The 27,800-nt window shown below is 45.5% G+C and overlaps 1 protein-coding gene across 3 annotated transcripts in view; it reads left to right on the forward strand.

Moving 5' to 3' along the window:
* MAPKBP1 (mitogen-activated protein kinase binding protein 1) overlaps positions 1-27,800 on the forward strand; it is a 953,926-nt gene that overhangs the window by 900,353 nt on the left and 25,773 nt on the right. For all 3 annotated transcript variants that reach the window (XM_085627077.1, XM_085627078.1, XM_085627079.1), the window contains exon 28: positions 19,454-19,749. In XM_085627077.1, coding sequence (XP_085483203.1) covers positions 19,454-19,749 — 296 coding nt within the window. The remainder of the gene's footprint in view (positions 1-19,453; positions 19,750-27,800) is intronic.

Here is a 27,800-nt window from a genome sequence, read left to right on the forward strand (position 1 = left end):
AGACTAACAACATCTTCCAACATTTCGGGGACTCTCACAACATTGGGGAAGGCAAAGGTTTTTAGTGTTATGGACTTATCCTCAGCTTACCATGAAATTCCCTTGCATGCTGATTCTAAACATCTAACTTAATTTGTAACCTATTGAAAGCTTCTCAATTTCTCCGCATGCTATTTGGTTTAGAGTCGACAGCTGCCTGTTTCCAAAGGGTGATGTTGAAGGTTTTAAAAGGAATACCTAGAGTTCTAGTATTTCTGATGGATACATCTGCCAGTGGATTCCTCACCTTGTGAATATCCCCTGCGCCAGCAACATTCGGAAACTTTTGTAGCAGTCCACGCCGATGAGGTCGAAGACTACGTCACAGAGGCACGACTCCGCTCGCGATTCCGCTGACGTCACCGGCTCCATAAGAAGACCTCATCGGCGTGATGACATCCGTTCCCTTTTTTCCGCCCCATCGACGCCAACGGATTTCGGTAATCTCTATCTGTAGCTACACTGTTACTTTGTGTTTCTACTGGATTTCTCTGTCCTTTTTTCGTGAAAATGTCAACAAAGAAATCGGGGTTCAAGCCCGGTCGTGAATGTGGAAAATATATGTCTATCACGGATCCACATGACGACTGTGTATGGTGTTTATCTTCGGACCATGATGTGGATGGATGCTCTTGTTGTCGCAAGATGAGCTCCAAGGCTCTCAAGGAAAGAGAGGTGAAACTCCATCTCGAGGATGAAAAAAGAAGAGGAAGGAGGAAGTCGAGAACGAGGTCACGATCGAGGTCGGCGTCGAATTCGACTTCGGGAAATGCTTCAAGATCTAAGAAGCACAAAAAGAAGAGGAGACCTTTTTCTCGACGTCACTCTGACAAGAGTACGGCTCCGAAGTCGAAGTCCCCTTCTCAACGCCGTAAGGACTCTGTCTCCCTCACCCGTTCCGGATTCACCTGCTGGTCCTTCTTCTCCAGTGGCTTCACCGGTTCATTCTCCGGCGCCGGTTCCATCTCCGACGCCGGTTCCATCCCTCGGCTCCGGCTTCATCTCCGGTTGAGGAGCTTCAAGCACCGGGTGAGCATTTGACCCCGCAAATTCCACCATCGGCGCCGGTTGGCCCGAGTCCGGTGATGCCTGATCAGTACCCTGCGTTCCCTGGACCAGGTCAGGACCCCACGCATTATTTGAATGCAATGTACGGGGTATTTTCAAGAGCCATGTACTCCACTGCTGCACCTTCGGGTCCGATGGGTCCTATGGCCTTCAGTTTGGGAGTGCCTCAGGCATATCCGCAGGCCCCCTTCATGCCATTTTTCCCGGCGGCGCCATCTTGGCATCTGCCAGCGCCGAGGACATCGACGCCGCTTCCTTCACCGGCGCCGACTCGACCTCGCTCGACGCCGGCTGCTCCTGTGGAACCACGTTCGGCACCGGCGCCGTCTGATTCGATCACGGCGCCGCCGACGCCGGTTGTACGAATCCGGTCTAGGAGGGAGGCTCAAATGGTGCTTGATGAGCAAAGGTACCTTTTGGAAGAGGCAGAAGGAGAGCTTGTGGAGTCTGACGTTTTTGAAGAACTTAAGGAGGCTAGTGGCTTGGATTTATCTCCTGAATGGGAAAATACTCCACCTTCTGATGAACCCTCAAAGGATGTGGCTCCATATCATGCAGTCATAAGGAAGGCAGCTGAGCTGTTAGATCTGTAGTTGCCTACTACTGAATTCAAGTCAAACATTCTAACAGAGGTACTGCATTCTCCTACTACGGTTTCAGAGCCATTGTTGCCCTTTAATGAGGCCATTATAGATCCTGTGATGGAGGTGTGGCGTAAGCCTTTTTCTGCTCCCGCAGTTTCTAAAACAGTTGCCAGGAGATATAGGGCAGCTCCAGGGGACCCAGAGTTTTTAACTTCACATACGTCGCCTGAGAGCCTGGTGGTTCAGGCTGCTTGTTCAGGGAAATCTAAGGGTGCGTTTCCTCAGGTCCCAAGTGACAGAGGCTAAAAAACTAGATCAGTCGGCCAAAAAGGTCTTCATCAGCCAGCATGGCCCTTAAATCTACAAATGCCACTTGCCTTTTGGGACGCTATATTCATGCGCTCATGGATTCTGCAAAGAAACTGGCTCCAAAACTATCTGAGGAGGATAGGGTTGGCTTTAATGAGGTCTTGACGGATGCCCAGGCAGCAGCACGTCCGGTGATCCAAAGTGGACTGGACATGGCGGATTCAGGATTCAGTGGCAAGAGTCATGGGGTCTTCTGTTGCCACTAGGAGGGGTGCGTGGCTTAAGTCTTCAGAGTTTTCCCCTGATGTGCAATCAACGCTGTTGGACTTGCCTTTTGATGGCTCTGGACTATTTGGCAAAAGGGCAGATGCTGCACTTGAACGTTTTAAGGAAAGCAAGGCTACGGCTAAGTCTTTGGGCCTTCAATCCCAGTAAAGGGTTTGTTTAAAAGATACAGGGGTTTCGGAAGGGCAACCTTTCGTTCCTACAGGCAGACCCAACAGCAACAACAACAGCAGCGCTCTCTGTATAAGGGGTACAGAGGTAGAATCAGGGGTCGCTCACGTGGCTGTCAACTCTCCTCCTCCTCTTCCTCCTCAGCCCCTCCTTCCACCGCAAAGCAGGCCTAGATCCGCTATTCTGGATCATGTTGGTCCTGTGGGGGGCCGGCTTACCCATTTTCTACAAGATTGGGAATCTGTTACTACAGATCTTTGGGTTCTAGATCTTGTAGAAAATGGGTACGCCCTTCCCTTTCGGGAATTCCCTCCAAGTTACCCTTTTTGTCAAGGGGCTTGCTCAGAGAACCACCATCTTCTCCTACAGGTACAGGAAGAATTCCTGAAGTTACTACAGAAAGGTGTGATAGAGGTGGTTCCGGAGCAGGAGAGGGGTCAGGGATGCTACTCCCTGTATTTTCTGATTCCGAAAAAGGACGGCAGATTGCGTCCGATATTGGACCTCAGGATCTTGAATCTTTATCTGAAGCAAGAGAAGTTCAAGATGCTCACCCTTGCGCAGGTTCTTCAAGCGCTGAATCAGGAGGACTGGATGGTGTCGATCGACTTGCAGGATGCGTATTTCCACATCCCCATCCTGAAGTCGCACAGGAAGTATCTCCTGTTTACGGTAGGGTCGCAACATTATCAGTTTGCGGTCCTTCCGTTTGGTCTTACTACTGCACCACGAGTCTTCACGAAGGTAATGGCAGTGGTGGCAGCCCATCTCAGAAGGTCGGGGATTTCCGGTACTGCGGTACTGGACACTACTGTGTGTCGAGCATTCCCTCCTCCTCAAAGGATTCTTGACATACAGGAAATGATTCCTTTATTTTGCAATGGAGCGGTCGTTCCAGTCCTGAAGGTTCTTCGCCTGCTCGGTCTGTTTGCTTCCTGCATTCTGTTGGTCAACGATGCACGCTGGCACATGAGGGCGATCAAGTGTTGCCTCCGCAGGCAGTGGTATCAGCACAAAGGAGATCTCAGGGAGTCTGTGAGGATCTCCAGAGAAGCTGCGGCGGATCGGTCTTGATGGGGCGTGGAGGGCAATCTGTCTCAAGGAAAGCCCTTCCATCTACCTCCATCGGTGGCCACAGTGATAACGGATGCATCCACTTTAGGGTGGGGTGCGCATCTGGGGGATCTGGAGATCAAAGGTCTTTGGTCTCCAGAGGAAAGGTTGCTTCACATCAACCTTTTGGAGTCGCGGGCGATACGTTTGGCACTCAAGGCCTTCCTCCCTTCCCTTCGTGGTCAGTTGGTTCAAGTCCTGACGGACAACACTACCACGATGTGGTATGTCAACAAGCAGGGAGGAGTGGGGTCGCATTGCCAAGACCGGGCCCAAGTTATATTGATCGCCACGGATTGGCCAAGAAGGGTGTGGTATACAGATCTTCTCCACCTCTCCTCGTGCCCTCCGCTCCGTCTCCCTCTGAGGGCAGACCTCCTCTCACACACCCTCACCTCCAGAGCTTACACCTTCATGCCTGGAGATTGAACGGGGCAACCTGAATTCTTTTTCTCTCCCGCCAAATGTTGTAGATGTAATTTTGTCAGCCAGACGTCATTCCACCAAATCTATCTATTCCTATAGGTGGTCTAAATGTGTGCTCTGGTGTGGGGAGAAGTCAATTGATCCTTTGAGGGCTCGTTTATCTGACATTCTGCAGTTTGCCCTTTCTCTTGCTCAGCAAGGATTTGCTGTGGCTACTGTTAAGGGATATTTATCGGCTTTGTCGGCTTTCCTTTGCTTGCCAGATCAGCCGTCAGTGTTCAAATCGCCTATTGTTCTTCGATTTCTCAAGGGCCTTACAAACAGGTTTCCTCCTACTCCCTTTATTGTGCCTCCATGGAACTTAAACCTTGTCTTGACTTATCTTATTAGTTCTCCCTTCGAGCCCTTACACAAGTGTCCCTTGAGACTGTTGTCTTTTAAGACGGTTTTTCTCATTGCAATCACCTCGGCAAGGAGGGTAAGTGAGCTTCAAGCTCTAAGTTCAAAACCCCCGTTTTTGACCATTCCTGCTGAAATAATGGTACTCGGGACTAGGGCTGCGTTTCTGCCTAAGGTGGTAACTCCCTTCCATCTGGGGCAGTCCATTACCCTTCCTACCTTCTATCCTCCCCCTCACCCTTCCAAGGAGGAGGAGAGACTTCACCGCTTGGACCCTAAGAGGGCGGTGAGCTTCTACCTCGGCAGGACAAAAGACTTTCGAGTTGATGACCAGCTCTTCGTGGGCTTTGTTGGCTGCAGGAAAGGCAGAGCGGTGCACAAGCGCACCCTTTCCAGGTGGATCGTCTTGTGCATCAAGATATGCTACTCTTTGGCTGGCAAGGAACCTCCAGAGGGTTTAAGGGCCCATTCCACTAGAGCTAAGTCTTCCACTTCTGCTTTGTCTAGAGGTGTTCCTGTGGAGGACATTTGTAGTGCGGCAACTTGGGCCTCCCTCCACACTTTCGCAAAACATTATTGCTTAGACACCGAGGTGAGGAGGGACGGACACTTTGCTCGTTCCGTCCTTCAGGACTTTCTGCTATAGAAGGGTGGACACCCTCCTCCGGGAGTGGGGACTGCTGTGGGAATCTATTCACAAGGTGAGGAATCCACTGGCAGATGTATCCATCAGAAGAACAAGTTACTTACCTTCGGTAACGCTTTTTCTGGTGGATACAGTATCTGCCTGTGGATTACTCACTGAACCACCCGCCTCCCCGTTGTCCACCCTTGTATACCTTCAGTATATGATGGTTTTTCAAAATGTATTTGTTACTATCAAAGGCAGTGTGTTATTTCTTTTGCCTTTCTATTTATTCTCCACACTCTGTGTGTTGCTTGCATATTATGTTCTGTGTATATACTGTGTATATATTGCTGTCAGTCCGTCCGTGTGTCTCGAAGGCACGGAAAAAAGGGCGGAACTGACGTCATCACGCCGAAGAGGTCTTCTTATGGAGCCGGTGATGTCAGCGGAGTCGTGCCTCTGTGACGTCGTCTTCGACCTCATCGGCGTGGACTGCTACAAAAGTTTCCGAATGTTGCTAGCGCAGGAGATATTCACAAGGTGAGGAATCCACAGGCAGATACTGTATCCACCAGAAAAAGCGTTACCGAAGGTAAGTAACTTGTTCTTCAGGACGATATTTTGGTGTCTGAGAAAGACCTGTCTGCGCACGATCACCTTTTACGGTTGGTTTTGAACAGGATGCAGGATTATGCTTCACTTTAATTAAGGTAAAATATAAATTTAGAGTACCTTCTGACATACTTGGGTCACACAATTTCTGGGGAAGGTAGAAGCCCAAAATTTGAGCTGGCAAAAAGCATCATAGGAGCACCGTCGCCTGTTAATAGAGGTCAGGTCCTTTCTGAGATTAGCTATATTTTGTGCCATGTTCATTCCCAATTTTGCCATGCTTTCTTTTCTGTTAAGAGGTTTTCGTAAAAAACAGTAAGTATGATTGGTCTAAACAGTGTTTTACTGCATTAAAAGGCATCAAGGATGCTATTGCTGTTTTACCTACTTTAGGGAAATTAGATGTTCGTCACAGAATTCTGTTTTCCACTGATGGCCAGTTTGCATGGACTTGGGATTGTCATCACAAATTGTTGATGGTGAAGAAAGAGTTATTGCTTTTGCCTCCCATTCCATCAAGGGGACAGAGGAAAAGTACTCCGTGATTTAACATGAGGCATTGCCCCTTTCATGGGCGATTTAACATTTTTCTTGTGGGGCATCCCTTCCACAGTGAAGACTGATCATTGTCCTCTGGTCCAAATTTTCTCATGTAAGGGTGGCGTACATTTAACTCCTAGGATTAAAAGGTGGAATAAAAGACTGACCGAATTTAATTGTTATGTTAAATATGGTACTTCTAACAAAGCGGCGGATTGCTTATCCAGGTCAACAGTGATTGAGGTAATTTCCACAACACAACCTACTGGCGTGGAAAATCCCTCTGTGGTAGAATGGGTGCGATAGAATGCTATTGGAATGGATTAATGGAACAAATATTGTGAGTAGGCTGTTTTTAAGACTGTATTGAAATTTTTGGTGAAGGGTTGGTCTGAACACAAGGATTTACCAGAGATGTTAAGAGGTTTGTGGGATGTTTGTGATGAGTTGTCTAATGGAAGGGAAGGTTCTCTGAGGTTCTAAAATTGTACCACCATCAGGATTGTGATTTAAAATCAGTTTGGCTCATGAAGGGTGTTTGGGCAGAAATTTAACCAAACCCAATTTATCAATGGTTTTGGTGGATTGGGTGTTGATCATCAAATGAAGATGTGGTAAAGGATTGTGTAGGAAAAGTGACAAAAAACAATTATTAGAGCATCTTTTGCTCTAGTAGAAATTCCACTGAAAGTATGGACGAAGGGCCTCATTAAGACTTTGGCAGTGCTGCACCAGCATTGCGCCGGCACAGCACCGCCAAAGTTGTGCATGGCCCGCTAGGCAGATTAAGAGTTCAAATCGTTTCTAGCAAGCTTTTTCTTTGCCGTTCTAACGGCAGTGTCCTAAAAACAGGCACCACTTCGGGTATGCAAAAGCAATTCCAGCACGACATGAACTATGAAATCCATGCAGTGCTGGAACTTGGGGTGCATGCAAACAGGGGGGCACGATTTGTGCCAACCTGAATGCGTCTTCGTGGTGGCGGGGTTTGTTTGCCCACCGCCAGCCTTATAGCAGGCTCACTGACATAAAAAGTCTGGCGGTGGAAAAACTCGTAATATGCTCGTCGGACCGCGGTGGTCCTGCCTAGCATATTGTATACCCCTGTCTGCGGTGCCACTGCCAGGCAACGGCCGTTCCCGGGGGCGGTGCAGCGGTGGCAGTCAAAGACCACCAGCCTGGTAATCAAGCCCTTAGGTAGGATTGGACATTGTGAGTCTGTTGAATAGGTTACCTCAAAATAATCAGTTTGTTCTATTGGTGTATTATACATCCAAGTGGGTGGTTACCAAACGTGTGAGCTCCTAACTATAGGAGGAATTTGCTATGGAATGAGTGCCTCATTTTCTGGTCTCAGAGAATGGTGTACAGTTTGGCTACAATGAGATGTGGGAGTTTGAGTGGGCTGTCCACTGTTCATTTAATGACTTCTCTGTATTCACTGCAAGCCAATATTTTGGCAGAGCGAATGAATAGGGCAGTCAAAAAGTAATTTGTAGGGAGACTTGGTGGGCCCATAAAACCACTCTTATCACGTTGGAATCTCCTTTGTCCTTGCTCAAAGGCAGATTGCCTGGATCGAAAATCAATCCTTCATGGTTGAGCCTGAGTTTGAAAGTAGAAATTGTCCAAAAACATCCTGAAGATGACTTTGTTAAAAGACATGCAGATTAACCAAAAAAATATAAAGCTAGGTAAAGGAATCATGTGAAGTCTGGTGTGAAGGCAATGCAGTTTTGGTGAAAAAACCTGGGTTCTCAAGGAAGAGTACTTCTAAGTTCATGGGACCTTTTATCATTTGGGAAGTCAAGAGAAATGTTGTTCTGGACGTGCCTGGAATATGTCCAGATTAGTGAAAACCAAATTAAAGTGAATGCATTTCATGAATTTAGTATAATTTTTATTACAGGTTGAATATTGTGTACATTATCTCTAATGCCAGTATGTATTACTGTTTCTGATGGATACATCTGCCAGTGCATTCTTCACCTTGTGAATATCACCTGCGCCAGCATTCCACTGAATTTTTCCTAGCTCTCCACACCGACGTGGACGTCCTAATTCCACGGCTCCGCTCGTGACTCCGTATGACGTCACCGGAGCCATAAGTTAGCCACGTCAGCGTGATGACGTCAGTTCCCTTTTTTCTGCGCCGTCGATGCGTAACGGTTTTCTAGCACTCTCCTTGATTGTAGAGTTACCTTGTGGGTTACTGTTTCCAAAGTACTCATGTCTTCGTCGAGGAAGTCAGGATTTAAGCCTTGTAGGTAATGTGGGGGTCACATGTCCATCACTGACCCCCATGAAGATTGCTTATGGTGTCGGATCACGACTGTTCCTGTTGCAGGAAAATGAACCCTAAAGCTCTAAAGGAACGGGAAGCGAAGCTGTTCATGGCCAAGGCGAAGAAGGAAGGTAGAGGTCTAAAACGTGACAAGTCGAAGCCGGAGTCGTCGACTTTGCACTCGTCGAAGTCGAGAAGACACAAGAAAAAGAGAAAGCATGACTCTCGGCGCGGGTCGATGAAGAGTAGGGCTTCGAGGTCGCCTTCACCTCGACGTTGCAGTAAGGACTTGGTCTCTCCTTCGCCTTCTCCTCGTGTCACTCCGGAGAAGTCTCCTTCGCCTAAGGTAACTCCGGCGCAATCTCCGGCGCCAATGGATTCACCAGCTTCCAACGCCGAGCCTGATCAGATTGCTGAACTCTTTCCTGTGCTGTGTATATTGTCTTAGTTTTATTTATGATTATTATTGTTTTTGTTCTGGGGTGAAGATGTGTTGTGATCAGTTTTTTGTCATACGAGTCAGAGTTGAGAACCTTCCTATGTAACAACCTATGGAACGCTAGCTAGGTCATCAAAGAAAGATTCTGGGGTTGGTAGTTGCTGATGAGGGGAGCTGTGTTGAGGCTGGTGGTTCCTGTATTCCTGATCATAAAGATTAAATCCAACTTACCTCTTCTTGGAGTTTAGCTGGTTGGTTTGGAGTACCATTGTAACACTATTTTTGCTGTACTTAGCTTAACAGGGGTAACAGTGCACAGAGTTCTGAGGGTGCACAGGAGTAAAGTGTTTGTGCATTCCCCTTTAAATAAAATTATGTTGGTTTAGCCCTGATTAGCACATTTGACTTGCCTATAAGTCCCTAGGATAATGTGTAGAAAAAGCACCCCAGGTCTGCATGTTTAAATACCTTTTGTGGACTGCAGCACTCTCCAAGGTAGGCCTGTACAACATGACTTCAGGCTTATCTTGTGAAGCCTGACTGCATCAGCCTACAAACCTGTCAAAATACCTTTTTTGAAAGGTGTGAATCCCTGGTTTTAAATATTGATAAGTTACTCCCAAGTACACCTTGTTGTCCGCAAGGTAGGGTGCCTGATATTTAAAAAGGTGGAACAATGTGTGAAGTTAAAATTGCCTTGCTCCTCAAGTGACTAGGCCCCAAAAGCTATTTTCACTGGCAGTGTTGTAGTGAATCCCAGAAAATAACAAAATCAAATTATAATCTTTAAGCTATAACTTTTGACTGAAAACAGCTACACAATTCATACAAAGAATGTTTTTATTAATTTAAAATCCAATTTAATGGTAAAGTCAGATTTTCAATAAATATGTAGAAAAAGTAAGTTTTAGAAACTTACCTTTTACCTGTCTAAACCTTTAGTGGGCTAGTTGGTATTAGCCTACTGACAGCTTGTCTGCCACTGCTCGACTTTAATAAAGGTGTGAAAACTGACATGAGAATGGCCTGGTTGTGCGGAGATGTTTTGTCTTGCTCTTGGACGGAGGAATTCCATTAACTTGTAAAGGGGCTTACCCTTTCTCAAGTAAATGTAAGGTGAGACCTGGAGAAGACACCCTTTTGTCCGTCCAGCCAGGCTGGCATCCAACCCAGTGGGAGGGCAGCCACCCCAAAACCGGTTTTGTGACAGTAGACTGCTCATTTACCTGGCCTCATCTCTGTGGGAACATAGGCTCTGCAGGGAGAAGGGCTTCCCATCTTGGATTATAAGTGTGAGTGGGATTGTTCACAGTAGGGTGGATGGGAACTGCCGGAAAAGTGGGTATGGTTGCCCCTGGGAACTTTTATCCCATTGATTAGGGAGTGCCCTGGAGTCACCCCAATCCACTAGCTAGTGCCAGCCATAAATGTGGCACCACCCTCCTCAGAACACTTTCTGGACCTGCGGAAGAACAGAAGGTAACTGAACCCTACTTGCTCTGATCAGAGAGGATCCCTTAAAGACTGGACCTGTTCTTTTTTGTACCGAATACCAAAAAGTTGGCTGACTTCCTGTGTGGCTACAGTGACACAATAAGCTGAAAAAACACTTCTTCTGGAACACCGGTTGTCTATGTCCAATTGGACCTTCCTTGAACATGCAAAGCCTTGGCAGGTCCAAGCCCTACTAGTCTGAAAAACTTTCCTTAAAGTCTTTTGAGCCTTGGGTAAATATCTGAGGTGATTAAAAAAAAAAAATGACTCCTGCAAAATAGGGACATAGAAAAACTTTGGACTTCTAGACCTCCAGAGGATGGGACCAACCACCAGAGTCAAGCTGGCAAAGGGGTGACCTCCCTGAGCTGGAGACACTGGTTCTTTCACTTGGAGCATTCTCTGCAGCTGCAAATCAGTTTCCCCCCCACTGGGAGATTCGGAGCTTCAAAAAAACGTATTTCAATCTGAGCTTTTTCTCTCCAAAACCAAACACCTTCAGCGAAACCTTGCTCTATGCCTATTCAACGTCAGTGAGACCTTTCTTAGTACAGCTATCTACCTAGCCCCTCTGAGTGATTTTGACTTCCATTTTACAGACTAAGTAAGCAAGTCAAATCCTTGAACAGGCTGTCCTGCTTGGTGCATCAAACCTCTGAATCATCGCAGTTGGCCTCAAAGTGCTCTTAGGTCCCAGTCTACCCGACCATAGGCGATCATTTGTGTTTAGGGCTTTTTGGTGCAATTTTCACTTTTTAAACACGTAGCTCCGTTCCCTCTTATTGGCATTTTGGCGTTTTGCTGCCATTTTGTTCATTAAAATATACTCTTGTTTTTGCACATTATAAGTACTTTTCACCTTGCCCCAAGTTACACCTGTCTTTTCTGCCATAGCTACCAGGGGGTAGAGCTTAAGTTAATTTAGTGACTTTAGGATTCATCTGACAATGGTGTTCTAATTTCTTGAGGTGGATAACCACTCGCACCAAATAAAACTCCACTTCCTTCCGCTTCCACTACTCACATCACCAAAGTTATTTTATGTTTTTGTTGGACAAACGGGAAGCCTGGTTTTCTGTCTGCTTTACTCGTGGCTACAGAGGGATTTATGTTAAGGGGAAAGAGCAGCAGAGTGGGCATCCCTTTCTAGTCTCTCATCCCAGAAAGAATGATCTTGACAAGGTTTCGTTTACACCAATCCAGGAGGTGGGTGGTTGATATCCTACCATTAACCCCTTCGATGCTCATGACGGAACGGTTCCGTCATGAGCATCGGTTGAGCTGTGCTCATGACGGAACCGTTCCGTCATGGCCCCGCCCGCGCTAGAACCCTTCAGCACCGCGGGGGAATCCGCGCAGCGCTGAAGGGGTTAATAGCCAACATGAAGGTAGGGCTAAAGGCAAAGCTATGTATATCTCACACCATTAAGCTTCAATCTATCTGGTCTACAACGTTTTCTTTATCCACTTAGGATGGAAAATTTGAATTCTGCTTTTCCATGTTGATACCATTTCTTGATGAAACACGTTAATTTTATATGACCATCCTGAGTTGCACCCTAAATTTGAGCATTGTGACCACTTATACTACTGAGTCACCCTTTTAAGTGCTTTTCTTCAAATGCTCCTAGATCAGTTACTGGCTTCTGATCTGAATTTAGATCAGAAACCCTTGCTTGACTCACGCTTTTGCTTTTGGAACTTAAGATGTCCACCTTAGGTTGCAGTAATTTTTGTATCTCAAATCATGAAACTGAAATAAATCAGAGCTGTTAAACACTGAATTTGTTGGCACATTGACTAACCTGCCTATTTTGGTAATGTAAATGTTTGCCTTGTGTAGGAGAGTAGGATCTGCACTTATGTTGCCCCCACTTTTTTTCTGATGTATACACTGGTTTCTGGCTATAGTCTGGCTGGGTCCCTGCTAATCAGGGCCCCGTCTCACTAATCTCTCTAAACAACTTGGTGTGCATATTAGATGCACTAGTGATTGGATAATGTGGTACCTTATGAGCCCCTAGTATATGGTACCTTAGGTACCTAGGGCATTGTTACTTCACAGGCCTACCAGGGGCTGCAGCATGTATTATGCCACCCCTGGGAAGTATTCTCAATCAAACACCACAGGACTGCTACTGCAGCCTGTGTGAGGTAGTGTTGGCACTCCTCACTGAGGTATAGGTTCCTATATCTCACCATACACACACACACATATAAACCTATCAGCCACCCCTATTGCAGGCCCTAACAAACCTGAGGGCAGGGTGCTTGGTTTACAATGTGAGGGGGTGCTTCTGCATGAGCAGGACCCCTCTGCAGCTGGCAGAGTCTATTCTCTGCTGCTGTTTGTGGATGCGGTTAAACCATATACTCTTAAGTGCATTATAACCTCGCAGTAAATGCTAATTTTGGAATTACTGCATCAAAACATGTCGTGTTTGGTGTCAAACAACTTGGAATCATACCCCCACACCAGTAACTGGTGTGGGAGTATGATCCCACCCTTCTAGAGGGGATGACATGTACCCACTGTACTAAACTGTAGAAATCTCCTAGAGCCCTGGCATCACAAAATGGATGCCACCAGCACAGACACTGGGCTGCCCTCCTGCTGCTGACCGAAACTCGCAGTGGAGGAAGCCCAACAAAAGGTATCCTGTCACAGGAAGGTGTCACCACCTCCCAGACAGGATTTAGTGTATTGGAGCTGGGTGGGTGCACTCTTAGAGGGCTTTGAAGTCCTGCACTGGGGGAGCAGTAGGCTCCTCTGTGCATATGCCAGCTCAAACCGGTTCAGGGGCTACCTGCCCCTGCTCTGGCGCGAAACTGGACAAAGGGAAGTGGGTGTAACCACCCACTACCCTGACCCTCCTAGAGGAGTGGTCATAGAGCTAGTCCCTCCCCTATCTTCACTATAAGATAGCAAGCATTGCCAATGCAATTCAGATTACCCTGGACGACGCTCTACAAAGAAGAATCCTGGCTCTTCGACGTTCCACTATCTCTGGAAGACTGAAGAATCTCCCTTGGAGTCGAGGAGTGACTCCCCCTGCTTTGGCAGGCACCTATAACCTCAATCAACGGTTGCAAACTTCACAGCTCCCGCCTGAGTCCGAAGTCCCTGCGGCCCCAGAAGCGGATTTCCTGACCTCTCGACGGCCATTTTGAGTCCCCAGCGAAGCTGTGGCATCTGGACCCCACGAGTGACGAGGAACAGCAATACCTGGGAACCGTGCACTGATTTAGAGTGCAAACCCTAAACAACGTTCTATGAACATGTGCTTTGGACAATTTGTGGCCCAAGTCCCTAGCCGGTCTTGTTCCAAAAATCAGCGACCTACCCCGTCCCGAGTGACCGTGGGCTCCTGTGAAACTTTTCCTGTGAAGGCGTCTTCGTGGTTACTTGCGTTGGCTAGTGACTCTCCCGAAGACTTTCTAACCGACTTCAAGGGCTCTCCTGGTTGCTCCGGACCTGCCCTCACTTACCCTCGCTGGGTGAGTCCATCAGACCTTGCTGGTCTGCATCACCGACTATCTTCTGTTCACACTAGACTTGCAGTTGCCAAGGCTTGTTGGCTCCAATCCGGTTGCCGACACCGTCATCAGCTGCAGACGTCGTGGGACACTCCGAATCCAGCTGCTGGTCATCGTCGATCCCTCCTGGACCTCGTGAGCAAAGAGACAAATCACCATCGACGACCTGAAACGACGTGACATCTGTGGTCATCCATCCTGCTGGCCATCGGTCACTGGCAAGTGACTTTGAACACTGTCCCCTCAATTTTCAGGTCCTCTTCATCTTCAATCCACCTTCGGATTCCAGCGGACACCTCTTCAGTCGTCTCAAGCAACAAGTCTTCATTGGTCTCCATTCAAAACAGCCTCGCGACCCGACACCAAAAGACACCTTTGCACGCGGCTTCCCTGGGTGAGGTAACTCGTGCACTCCGGTGCCCAAGTGTGTGTTGGCCCTCGAAATACTTACCCTGTAAGTGGTTTGCTTGTTGACTTCTTCGAAGTGCCCTAAAACTTTAAAATACAAACCGCGACTTGCTCCATTGTAACCTATAGGAAACTCGCGGCTGTGTTTAGACACTGCACGCGTCTCCCGTGGGCTTGTTACTTACCTGCTAACTCTGCAGTAGTGAAGCCCCAGCGATTCCCAAGGCCCTAGGATTTGTCATTTTGCAAGTCGACTTTGTTAAACCATTTTCTTAGTATATGGTCTGGTACGCCCCTAGGGCTCCAGCCATATTTGTGCTTAATTTATTGAGAACTGTTGACATTTGAATGTGTATCTGGGTTCTAATCTCATAAAGCGAATAGTAGAGTGTATCTAGAAATAAATACATATATATATGATATATATACGTGTGGTGTCCTTTTCATTTGGTAATTCAAGAGATTATAAGGTAAAACAAGCTGCTTTACATTCCTCAGAGACTTAGCCTGAAGGCTGCTCTCCACAGCTACCACTAGGATAGCTTTCTTTAAAAGGTTGTCTTAAACCTATCTACCATAAGAGTCAAATTGGACTGGTGCAAGGTGGCCACTATAACTAGTGACCAGCATATGCCAGGGCAACTTCTCACACCTAGCTTCTGCAGTGAGGTTTTGTATTGTAGAGGGCATTTTCAAAGATATTTTCCTTGTTCCGGTTCGATCTCTCCAATCCTGACAACATCTTCTGGTGATTTAAATGCACATTTTTGCTATTCAAACTCGGTGCTGAGACTGTACACTTCCACCTTTCTCTTGAAAACTTTGAGGTCAGTGCCATCTAGCTCACTGCTGCTTAGTTGGTCTTCAACAATTTCGCCAACATCCTGAATCCAACTACTTCTGTATGAGAACTTTTCCACCCTTTTTATAATGCAGATGACAGTGTAGTCTTCCTTGTCTTGCAAAAGCTATTTTTTTGCTAAGTTTAGCACCTTATTGTTAAGGCATCCACATACTGGTAGTGTCAGAACAAGTCTCTTTGTTTAATTCCTTTTAACATCAAAAGTCCAAAATGATACATGCTTTCAGGGAAGATATTTTTGCCGTCATGGACAATTTTGACCTCGCGATTCACCAATGCAAACCAGCAAAGTCTGTTGCACGTTTTATTAATCACAAGCACTCGCCTGCTTTTTGTGCTACTTCAGGAACCTATGGGCTTAAATCCTCAACAGAGGAAAGGGACATTTTCATTTCTGGTTCAGAGTACCCGAAGAGTTGATTGAGCTTGTCAAGACTATTAGATTGTACCTTGAATTTCTTTGCCTTATGGGATGACAGAGTTGCTGCTGGCCTTAATGCTTGATCCTTCGTGTCCCTATTCTTACCTGATTTCCAGATGAGGATTTCCAGCATTTTAATTGTATTAGAATGGCAAGGCAAGTTCTAGTGTGGGAAAAGTCCAGTACACCAGAGTCACAGCTTGCTTGGAACCAAGCTCTTCAAAGCCACTCTCTAAATTACTTCTTGCTCAATTCAGTGTGTTGATCATATGTCCAGGATAGCAGGATCCATTGCAAATTTTAAAGATGTATGCATAAGATCCATTAACGCTTATCAAATCTACATGAAGCTCATTCCCAATTAGTTATCCTGAATCTGGCATATGACTAGTTCTCAGGGACCTGTGTTGGACACTCCAAGCACAGAAATAAATTATGGCGTGGTGTTGAAGAGGGTGCTCCCAGTGATTATGCCAATACATTGGTTCCTCAGGAGGTGGTAGTCTCTCAGATAGTGCTTTCTGTGATTAGATCAGGTTGTTATATTAGACACGGGCTTCTAGCTTTGGGTGATTTTCACATTTTGAGATTTCTATCATTGGTCATTATAAGCCAACCTACTCCTCAGCCTCTCTAGGCTCAAAGCTGTTATGTGCATTCTACAATTATTTCAATAGGGAGGCAAAGGGGAGAGTATATTTGTAACTGCTGTGCAAAGATGCACTGTTCCTGCTGGAATAGACATTCAGCCATTTTGCCAGCTGCCACTCTGCCGTGCACTGCATCATACAGCTGGGTAATATCAATACGTACTCCTACTGTTGGGAAGTTAGCCTATCTTGAATACAGTTTTCAGCCTGTTGGTGTTCTATTGGATCGATCGCTGGGCCTACTAAGAACAAGTAAACCTTGTAATAGGCAAGGATAGGCCAAGCCAAAACTGTCCTGGGGTAGTCTCCTCCATGACGAGCAGCCTTAAGTCAGTCTAAGCACTTAGTTAGCTAGGAATATCGGTGATATTCAAGCCCTTGTTATTGTGTTGCTTAGACCTTTTATAGATTTCCACATATGCTGCCTTGCAGCCAAATCTGGTTAGGTTTTGGGCTAAACCCTGTATACTGCTTGTTCACCTTCATTTTCCATTTTGTAGACTTGAGTTTCTCAAGAATTCCTTGCAGTGTTTCCTAGACCCTAGTACTCCAACGGCCCTTTATTTATTTATTTGAAGGTTTTATATAGCGCGAACAAGACCCTTGCGAGTATCGGAGCGCTTTACAAGTAACATGTAGAAAACAAGGTGTAACCATAGCAAACAAAGATATAGGTGCGTCCAAAAGTACAATGCTCATCGAAGTAATAAGGCAGCTAACGATAGCAGAGAGAGAACAGAATGGAGCATAAAAACAGATCTGGGAGAACAAGAGTACAGTAATAAGACAGTAAATTCACGTACATTTCGCCATGAGGATCGCTTTCACTTCTTTTTTTGAAGGTGGCAGAGGAAGGGTTAATTCTTGTTTCAATGGGCAACGCGTTCCAGATCCTGGGAGCCATACCAGAGAAGGATCGGTTGTAGATTTTTTTTTCTTGGCAAATCGTTGTGGTGTCAGGAGAAGTGAGAGGTTCTCTTAGAGCCCGTGATGAGTCTCGCCGCGGAGTTGATGGCGGCTCTTAGCGAGGCTGTCGACGATCTTGGGAGGCCGCATAAGGTGACCGCCCCATTTCCACTCTAGGGATTACTAGGGCTTGAACTGCTTGTTTGAAATCGAAGGATGGCAGAAAGGGTTTCAGTTTGCACAGTGTCCTCATGTGGAAGTTAGCTCCTTTTGTGGAAGCGCTGATATGCTTCTGCATTTTTAGGTTTCTGTCCAGAGTTATGCCAAGCAATTTCGCTGAGTCAACAATGAGAGGTTGACCTTTGAGAGCAGTTAAGTGCTTCAGCCAGACCAGGATAGAGGGTGTTTTGTTAGGGGGAGCGATAAGGAGGAATTCCGTTTTGAGGGAGTTTAGTTTCAGGTGGTTTTCAGCCAGCCATGTTTGGGTTTTTTGTAGAGTGGTGTTGAGCGATTTGATGTCTTCCAGTGAGTTGATCTTAATGTAGATTTGGGTGTCGTCTGCATACATATGGAAGTGAATCTTAACGAGGCTGAGAAGTTCGGGGAGAGGATCCATGAAGAGGTTGAAGAGGGTGGGTGAGAGGGAGGAGCCTTGTGGCACTCCTAGCGTGACTGGCATGGAATTGGATAGGGATTGACTGACCTTGAATCTTTGGGATCTATTTTGGAGGAAAGAGGCGAGCCAGTTAAATACAGCTCCAGACAGTCCCATTCTGTGTTTCAGGAGTTCTAGCAAGTTGCCGTGTTTGACAGTGTCAAATGTTGAGGACAGGTCAATTAGGATCAGTAAATATGCTTCGTTTTGGTCCAGGATTTAGTCGGAATACAAAGCATTCAACTTTACTTTCAAAATTCCGAAGTGATGTAAACATCCTTCTAGTGAAAAGTCGAAATTGAGTTTGTATCTTTGGTTGAGCCTGCAATTTTCTGCTTCCGATTTGCAGAGAATATTCATGACCACTTGTGTGTAGAGCTCTAACTGGCTCTACTTCCGTTCTTTCATAAAGAATCAGGAGTCGTCAAACTGTGGGGTATGCCCTCTCCTAGAGGCAGTAAGCATGGCTAGGAAGCATTTCATTCCCCACTACAAAGGCAGCTGCTGACTGAAAAAAGCCAAGCTGATTCTCCGTGTGACCATCCTACATGCTCTCTGTGAAAGCACCTTCCTTTAGTCCCTGCTTTCTACCCTTAAGAAACCAAAGGAAGCAGACTGCCACCTTCTAAGCAGGTCACTGTTCCGATCTAATCTGCCCTTGAAGCCGTTTGTCCCACTGACCTCAACATGTGACATTAATCATTCTTCAGGAGTAGGGAAATTTCAGAGCATGGGTTTAAGAGTCAAACATTTTTATTGGAGTATATCCCCATTCGCTCACCGCCCTCTTCTTAAAGCTAAATTTGCTTTAAACTGTAGTCTCTGTAGATGAGAAAAACCTACTAACCAGTAGTTTTGTCGGGCACCACATCACTTCTACAGTATTTAGAAAATGTGTGTATGTAAAAGGTTTTTACTTTTGCGGGAGAGATGGGCAAGGGCGTCTGGTCCTAAAATATTGCAAGACCCCCAAAATAAAGGATGCCAGTGCGATGCATGTCCTTAATAAGAACATTTTGTCAATGATTGTCACAATTATATGAGGTAGACGTTTTCATGATTTGCAGAGCTCTCTGCTTGCTCTTTTGGTCCCTTGCACCGTGACCTACCGCTTTTGAGAACCTCCTGGCTGTTAGTAAGACTGCCAAATTACTATTTTCCTAAAAACAAATTTGGATATTGCAGTCTGAAAGAGTGCAGGTGTTGTACATATCGGTTTTAAAGTTAGATCACTTACTTATTCTTTGGAGCCATGCCCAAAGCTGAGTCTCTGTTCTCCAACTCTGTCGTGTTGGCAATTTTTTGTAATACTTTTTTTTCAGTAGTGTCAGCAGTGTGGATTAGTTAACTGGTTTATCTGGAATAACAGCACTTTGCCGTGTCATTGTTTCCATCTGCGCTGCACCGATCCTTCATTCACCTGGAGGCAGGGCTTGCTTAAATCTCAGCTTCCCCATTCCCCACCCAAGTATCTTAAAGCTGCAAGTTGCATACATCATTTGAATAGCTTCAGTGTAGGTCGAATGAACAATCCTGCTGCTCTTTGGTATGTTACAATCAAATATTCTAGTTATTGTGAACAAAAATCCATTGCATATATATTACAATATATTACTGTTGCAGGAACCAGTCTCGCTCTTCATCAAACTTGGACTCTATGCCCAACCCTGAGGCCAAGACGCAACCCACAGATGTGGTAACAACTGGAAAAGAGAGGCAGCAAATCTGCGATGGACTGAATCTTCTTCCCCGCTATGTGAACTCCAAGAGCAGCAACAACCAGAGGAAGCGCCTACCTGCCTCGGATAGCACCAACAGTTTTGTTAATGGCTTTGAGAGAGGAGTGTTGCCTTTTCCATTGGATCATTTGACCACAGGGATGAGAAAGACCCAGTCCGTGCAAGATCTCATCCACGAAGGTAAGACATTGTGCGTAGAGCTCTAGACTGTATGCCAATTACATGTCAGGCCTGTGTAACCTCCTCTGGAGGGAATTAGTTCATTCAATGCGTCTTACACTGTAAAAGTCAAGTGTCTCACTACCCGCTGTCCCTTCCCCACCCCCCTTTTGCACTCCATGGTATTTTTAAGTTGCCTCTTATGTATTCCACAGCACAAAGTATGTTCATGCTGTTTTGGTTGTTAAAACTACACGGGGGACAATGTTTTCTTCAAGCCTACAATGCCCATGTTTTTTCGTGGTTCTATGCAGGTTACTATTGGGATGTTAATCTATTTAGTCTTTTGTGTTTCTTCCGAATTGAACTGAGTTTTGGACGTAAAAGGTCTGCATTTTTACTCGTTGTACAATACAATTCCTTTGGAAACTGGTGAGCCAAAATTATTTGCGTGTTTGATACCATCCTTTCAGGGCTAATGTTGAACTTTTCTCTAAGTATGCTGGATAGCACATGGTTTCGGGTACACTACTTGGTGTAAGTGGCCGCAGTGAGAGCCTTTAGGGTGGTTCTGTGAGTATGAAATAATTTGCGTTTTGTGAGAAGGTTTGGATTAGCTTTCTATCCATGATGTTTAATAAATGATGTCCATAAAAGGAGCCCTCTGGATTGTGACCGTCAGTTTTGATTTATATCTTCAACTACGAAGCAGGCCGGCAGGGGTGAGGTAAGGAAAAACGTGCAGCCTCTAGCAGCCTTACTGGTAATGTGCACAGATTAAAGAGAACAATACGTTATTTTAGCAACACAAGCAACGTTTCTAGAGCTACAAATATGGAAAGAGAAAAGTCTAAAGGAATTAGCCCAGTAATTGAGGCAGCCAGTTAAAACTGGAAGTATAAACACCATGTATCGTTTGCTTCGGTGTTAAATTATGCCAACAGCAAAACCCACGATTCACTAAGCCAGCAGAAATTAAATCACCATTATAAGGATCATACAGCGTAAACCTGTCTCTTTAATCTGAATCAGATAGCTTGCACCCTACAATTCTCTGGGAACAAGTGGAGTATGCGTAGTATTTAGGAGTTGTGAAATGCAGAAGTTTGGTGTGGTAGAACTATTGAGAAAGAATGACACAAATAATCTGTAAATTTGCCGTGCAGTGAAGTCTCTACATAATGGGTAAACCATAATAGCAAACATGAAAATGAAGTAACGATCAGAGTTAGTAATGGAAAACCTACGGTTATATCTAAAAACAGGCAAGAAATTGGCAGCCTCTGTTAGTCCTTGTACTGTATCAATATTTGTCTAAAATTATGCTAAAGGATGTAATGGTAAACATTATTCAGCAAAGGTGTAATAAAGCATGCTAATGAGTAACCCTGTAAATCTGTCTGGGAGTCAGTGGTGTAGTATTACACAAGCAAGTGTATCGTAATGACTACCCAAGGAGCTTCAGCCCGTGAAATTCGCACCTGGAGTGCTAGCCGGCTCATTCCAGAGGTTAGAACTTGTTTGGGTTTTTTTTGTTACACCTAGAGATAGGAATAATTATCTTAAAGATTTAATTAAAAAAATTTTGGACAAGTGTGATGTGCTAAATGGGCAGACAAACACATGGTCATAAAGGTAAAGTGTACATGCCCTTTATCAACAATGATCAGTTGCGGCATCATTCAAGGATAATTTTGTATTGTTCATTGATACCACAGACTGTGCTGTTGCCTGGTCACTGCCTAGCAGAACCCACATTTAGGCATTTAAATAAATGCTTGAGATAACATTGTTGCAAAATGTGCATTATGCTGAAATAGCTTGGGCTCCTTGCTTGATAGCACCACCACATTACATCAGTAATACTGAAGGGAAAGCTAGACCAGGCGCTGTGATATCAACTGCTTGGCCAGCTTATTTGGATGAAGCATATGTGTTTTCCCCAGAAAGATGTCTATAAAAGTTTACTTCAAGGAAAAAAAATCCCACAGTAAACTGTTTTGAGAGGCATTCTTGGGAGAGCAGTGTCAATTGCAAAGCAAGAGTACACGTGAAGTCTGAAACCGTGGTAAAACTATGCAAGGACCTGTGCAGAAAGCAGTTTTTCACATCCAGTGGTGGACCTTTTCTGATGGATACTTCTACCTGCAGATCCCTCATATTTGAATATTCTAGGTGTGCAAGACTGAATCTGGAATCTTCAGAAAAATGTCTCCGATGTCAGCAGGGCCACTGACTCCAAATATATGTCGAAATTGGTGCCACAATGATATCTTCATGGGTTCAAAGCACCCTGCCTGATACACTGGTGTGAGTTCAATTTTTTCTGTGCCTTTCAGTGCATATGCAGAGCTTCACATCATCTTATTTGAGTAGCAGTGTTTGCTCTAAAACATTTGGTGCAGTGTAGAGAAAATGTCCCCACTGTAAATGTCAGGTTTTAAACCAGTTGTCTTTTTGATGGCTATAGATGCATCACAGATATGCACAATAACTGCCTATGGTGCATCAGTTCAAGGCATGACACGTGTACCCTCTACCTCCAGATAAACTCTAAGGCCATAAAGGAGCCAAACATTTCCTAGCTTGTGTGATCATAGGGGTCACCAGAGGAGGAGGACCAGGTCAAGGGTGAGATGGAGCTCTCTTTCTTGCTCTTCACCATCTTCTAAGTAGAAGAAGAGGACTCGCAAGAAGAAAAAAGTGATTCCTCCCAAAGAACATCAAAATCTAAAGGTAAGTCTCTCCCAGCTCCATCTTCCCCGGGACTAGTGGCAATTTTCCCCAACGCCTATCATTGATACCACTGGCCCATGTGCAGTCCCCTCCTCCTCCTCCACCTCTACCACCAATGTCAGTGCAGACTCCGAAGTATCTGGATTTTCTAGTGATTGGTTCATATCAGCCCTCCATCATTCAGACTATGATGGAACTGTCCAGAAGAGTGCCGTCCTCTTTGGAGTGCCTATTGCCCACATGGGACCATATGAGACCCATTCAGCACCTTTGCTCTGATCCCACCTGTCCCATTAGTGCCATGTGGTTTCAACCCAGCAGTGTCTCCCCTCATTTCTCCAGTGGCACCTCAGTCTTCGAGCAGGACTCTAGAGGCGGCTGAGGTATCACTTCAATTGTTGACCATGGCGCCCCTAAGATATTAAAAAAACGCAAAGAAAAATAATCATGGCAGCGGCAGGCAGTTGGGTGTTGTACCCTGCAGAATCTTAACTCTTATACGTGGACTTCGATACATACTGGAGTCTATCGCCCCTGCCTCCTAGGTCAGACCCTCAACTCCGCTATAAGGTAATAGAAATGCAACATGGCGTACCAGGTTGGAGAAGAGTCTATCCACCAATGTGAGTGCTTAATTTATCCAATATTCAATAATGGTCTCACAGGAGACTGCATCTCCATCCAATTTAGGTCCGCTAGTCCCATGTCTTGCCCCACTGCAGTCTGTACGAATCCAGTCATTCAATACACGCTCCCCATTTACATCCCTCACGCAACATTATTTAATCGATCGGGGGACCAGTCTTCTGTGTCCACATGGGCGAGGTGGAGTTCGCCACTTCTATCCACTCAGTCATCAGAAGTTTCTTCAACATTTTCCCCATGGCCTCCAAATCACGCTCCGCATTCTCATCTAAACGAGCCAAACGCAGACGACGCTCCTTTGCCACACCCCATTCACACACATCCGTCCTCCATTTATCAAGCCGGAGGTGCAGGTTGCATCCAATGTATGGCAATACGGCGTTTGACCAACACCAGTCCCAATAGGGTGAATCTGTATTGCATACGGGTCCCTGGCCTGGTGACCAGAAGAACCCCCAAGAGACAATGCTTAATTGACGCCTCAACAGGGAATCCAGTGGTCTCCTGCAATCAGCCTAAAACCTCTGACCAGTATGTACAGAGTCCGGTACAAGCCCAAGTCATGTGTACAAACGTCCCATCTGCTTAGCCTCCTGTTGGGTCTCTGATAAACGAATGCGCAAGGGATGCGTGAATGTCTGGAAGTACTCAATCGGGAGACCGTTGGTGCCCAGGGACTTGCAACGCGCCATATTCTGTACTGCATCCAGCAGATTTTCAAGTCGGAGTGCCCAGCCCCCAAGGCCATTGTTTTGTTCCTCTGTGAGGCACAGAAGTGTCAAATCATTCAGAAACCTCCCTATCTCCCCAACCTGTGGGCCCTCTTTATACACTGCAATCAAATGAGCACCCAGTAGGGAATTGATGCCAATCTGCATGGTGGCTAGAAGCCCATCTGAGTGTCAGTATTATGGGGCGGGGGATTCCCGCCTCAGTAACCACTCCAATCTCCCTGATTTGTCCCCCTTCTGGTGCAGTAAATGGTGATTTTCACAGCAGACCGAACAATTCAGTCTGTCTCATATTTCTCTCACCCTGCGCTGGGCGTGTAGTAAAGCCTCACCCTGTGTCTACACTGTGGGCCCCCCACTCTGCAGTCCAGCAAATGCATCCTCTGCCTCAGTAAGCTCCACTTTCAAGCATCTCCTCATACCACCCACTTTGGACATGCACTCCCCATATGTCACCACTTTCAGTTTATTCCATTCTGTTCCTCTACTAGCGGTAGACAGTCTTGAACTACCCGGTAGTTAGTCACTTCTTAGTTTCTCCTGGAACATAATGTCTTTGAGGGCTTCCAGCTGTAAACACCAAAGGGGGACTCTGGGTGTACCACCCTCCGACCCCCACTCCAACATCACAGGGGCATGGTCGGAAAGGAATCACCCCAACGTGCGCTTTCGTATGGCTACAGTAGCAGCCACATCGGACACCAGGAATCAATCAAGTCTGCTATAAACGGTGCGTGCAGGTGTATAACACATGTAGCTCTGTGCACCTAGGTGTGTTGTGCACCATATATTGATGCAGCATAGGCGGTGGTCCTTCACCCCTCGCAGAGCAGCTGTCATGTTGGGCTTAGTGTGCAATATCGGAGGGTACCCATCTAGCGCTCCATTCAACATGCAATTAAAATCTCCTACCCACAATACAGGCACTCCAACATATGATAGCAGCTGTTTCTCCAAGCCCAAATAAAACTCCCCATCCTCTACATTTGGGGCATAAACATTCAGCAGACAGACATCCTCACCAAGATATACCTCCCCTCTGTCTGCTATATAACTACTGACTTGGAACAGAACCTGTGCGACCACCCAAATGGCTCTTCTCTGGGTATAGGTGGAATAAGTGGCTGAGAACATCTGACCCCTCCTTTTCCTGTGAAGCTTTTGAGTCTGAGTCCGATATTTGTGTCTCCTGCAGCATTGCCACATAAGTCACATGCCTGCGGAGTTGTTTGCACTCTGTACCATTTTACGAAACAAGCCCTGCACGTTTTATGATACAAACTTAAAACGACCCATCTTTTGGTCCGTGGCTTTCCCAAACCCCATCATATGCACCCTGCTGACGCTGCCACCAGAAATCACAAATGATAATGAAAAAATTCCCCCACCCCATGGGTAAACACAGCAATAACAAGTTGTGCCTCCCCAATCATGTTTAAGGCCCACAACTCCCACCCTAGAAATCAAAAGAAACCAACTTGTGTTATCAACCCCTGGCACTTTACAATGGTGGAATGCGAACAAGAATCTGTAACAAAATCCACCCACAATAGTCATTACTCCTACAACAACGGAGGACAAAGGGCAGGTCTCGTCTGTCCCCATCCAAACAGGCAATAAATTATAATCTGTATTGTCGTTCCAAACTCCGATGCACTGCAGTCAACCCATAACATTTTCTGTGCCAGACTGATGAGGCGCCCTGGCAGCGAACACCCACCTGCAAGCCCCAGGTACACCTAGCCACGTTACTCATTCAGTCATGCTCACTCAACAACTTCAGCCTCTCTCTAACACGCAGCCATGACTGTAGCCGCAAGGCTACCAGACTGGGGAAAGATTAAGATTAGATAGAAAAAAGAGCAACCACAAGTTGCTAGGGAAATGTAGAAAGTCAAGGGGAAAAAAGGTGGGGTGGGGAGGGGAGTCCAGCCCCAGTCACCTCTCCGATGCCCATCACGCTTTTACGGTGCATGGTTTCAGTTACAAACGCACATTAAAACACCGGTCGTCTCACGCTCGCCATTTCGGGAGTTAAATGGGTGACTCCTGCATACCATGAACCTGCAGCAAAACTCATCCAGCCCCAGTATCCCTCCAGCCATTCAGGGATCAGCAATTTGGGAAGGTGTCTTCTACAACGTCACCCATGCAAGCATCTGAGTTGGAGGCGGGGACCTCTTCCACCAGCACCCTCGCCTCTTCACATTCAGCCTGCAATAATGATAGATCTATTCGAAAATTATCTTTTGTTTTGTCGTCCTTGAACAGGACTACCTTCGACCCCTTAAGTAGTTACCAAATGAAGATGTTTAATATTAAAATGTTGGCTTTGGTTGCCATAACATCAGCTTACCCATTAAGGGAGCTTTAAGAATGTCTTCCTTATGTGCTGCTTCGTAGTCAAGTTAGTTTTCCAACAAAAACCTACTTTTCTTTCTAAGGTGGTGTGTCCCCTTTTCACTTGGGATAGGATGTTTCATTACCTTGCTAACCTTTTTGCCTACTCCCTCACAACACAAACGAGGTGGAGATGCTGCAAAGGTAGGATCCCAGATGTGTCGTAAATTTCTTCATCCGGCGCACAAAACATATCAGATCTGATGATCAGCTTTATCAGTTAATCAGGTTGCAAGAAGGGTAAGCCAGTCCACAAAATAACTCATGCTGGATCATCTTGTGCCTCAAGATCTGTTACGTTTTGGCAAAGAAAGAACCACCCAAGGGAATTCAGGTTCACTCTAACACAGAAAAGTCGTCTACAGCGGTTTTAGCCATGTAAATGCCAGTGGATGACATTTGCAAAGCAATGACATGGTCTTCCGTTGATACCTTTCCTAAACATTGCTGTTTGGACTTTGAAGTGATGGGTGTCAAGCAGTTCTGTCCTGCAGGATTTCCTTGTATGATTTTCTTTAGACCCTGCCCCTAAGGGAGTATTGCTTCAAATGTGAGGAATCTTCAGGTAGAAGTATCTATCAGAAAAAAGTCTTTTCCTTCAGCAGTAATCTTTTTGGAGGATACTCTTATCTACCTGCAGATTACTCACCGACCATTCCACTTCCCCCGTTCTGAAGGGAAAACTATAATTTATAATTAATAAGATGCCAAATTAGTAGTTGCAGAGCTATTTTAGAATCTGCTCTTTCAGCCAGTCTTGCATCTGGGATATTCAAATGCGAGGAATCTGCAGGTAGATACAGTATCCACTTAAAAGATAGTTACCAAAGGTAGGTAACTTTTTCTTCATTCATTGATGTTCACCTCATCTGTTTTAACATGCATGCAGGTATATTTGTACACTGTGTTGTAGTTTTACAATTCTTGCTTGATTTCTGCTAATTAACTACTTGGTAACTCAAAACAGAAGAAATGTCAACATTCCAGTGAGAAGATTCTCTTAAATTACACAATATTCAATTGTTTTCCTTTTTAACTTCCCCACACACATTTTATGCCATAGGTAGAACACTGTTTGAGACTCGTTTCAAGGCGCTCTGAATCACCTCCTCTTAAACTCTCATTTTGTTTGCTGAGGCTTTCCTCTTTGCATCTTTTTTGCTCCTCATCTTTACGTGTTTCAATCCTTTCCTTCTCCTGCTCTGTACAACTTGTATGAAAGAATTTTGAAGTGGCTGTAATGTCATAGCCGCACAGTAAGGAACACCAGCAATAAATAAAGAATAGTTGTATAAACCCCAGTGTGCTTAAAGTATCTATGAAACCGAACATGTGTAATCTTGAAACAGATGCAAAGTTTTTAGCATACCTATATGGGTTTTGAGATCATGTGCAAAGGTTTATGGATGGCTGCCAGTGAATTGAATGGTTTAGAAACATGAATAGATTAACACATTGCTTAGGATTTAAAGTACTGGTAAGATTAAATGATTTGGGTCTCTTGTTTACTCTAAAATATGCATAGTTTTGTTTGATTTCTTTAAATTTGTTTAGACACTC

Source organism: Triturus cristatus, chromosome 9, assembly GCF_964204655.1.
Source record: "Triturus cristatus chromosome 9, aTriCri1.1, whole genome shotgun sequence".
Taxonomy (NCBI): Eukaryota; Metazoa; Chordata; class Amphibia; order Caudata; family Salamandridae; genus Triturus; species Triturus cristatus.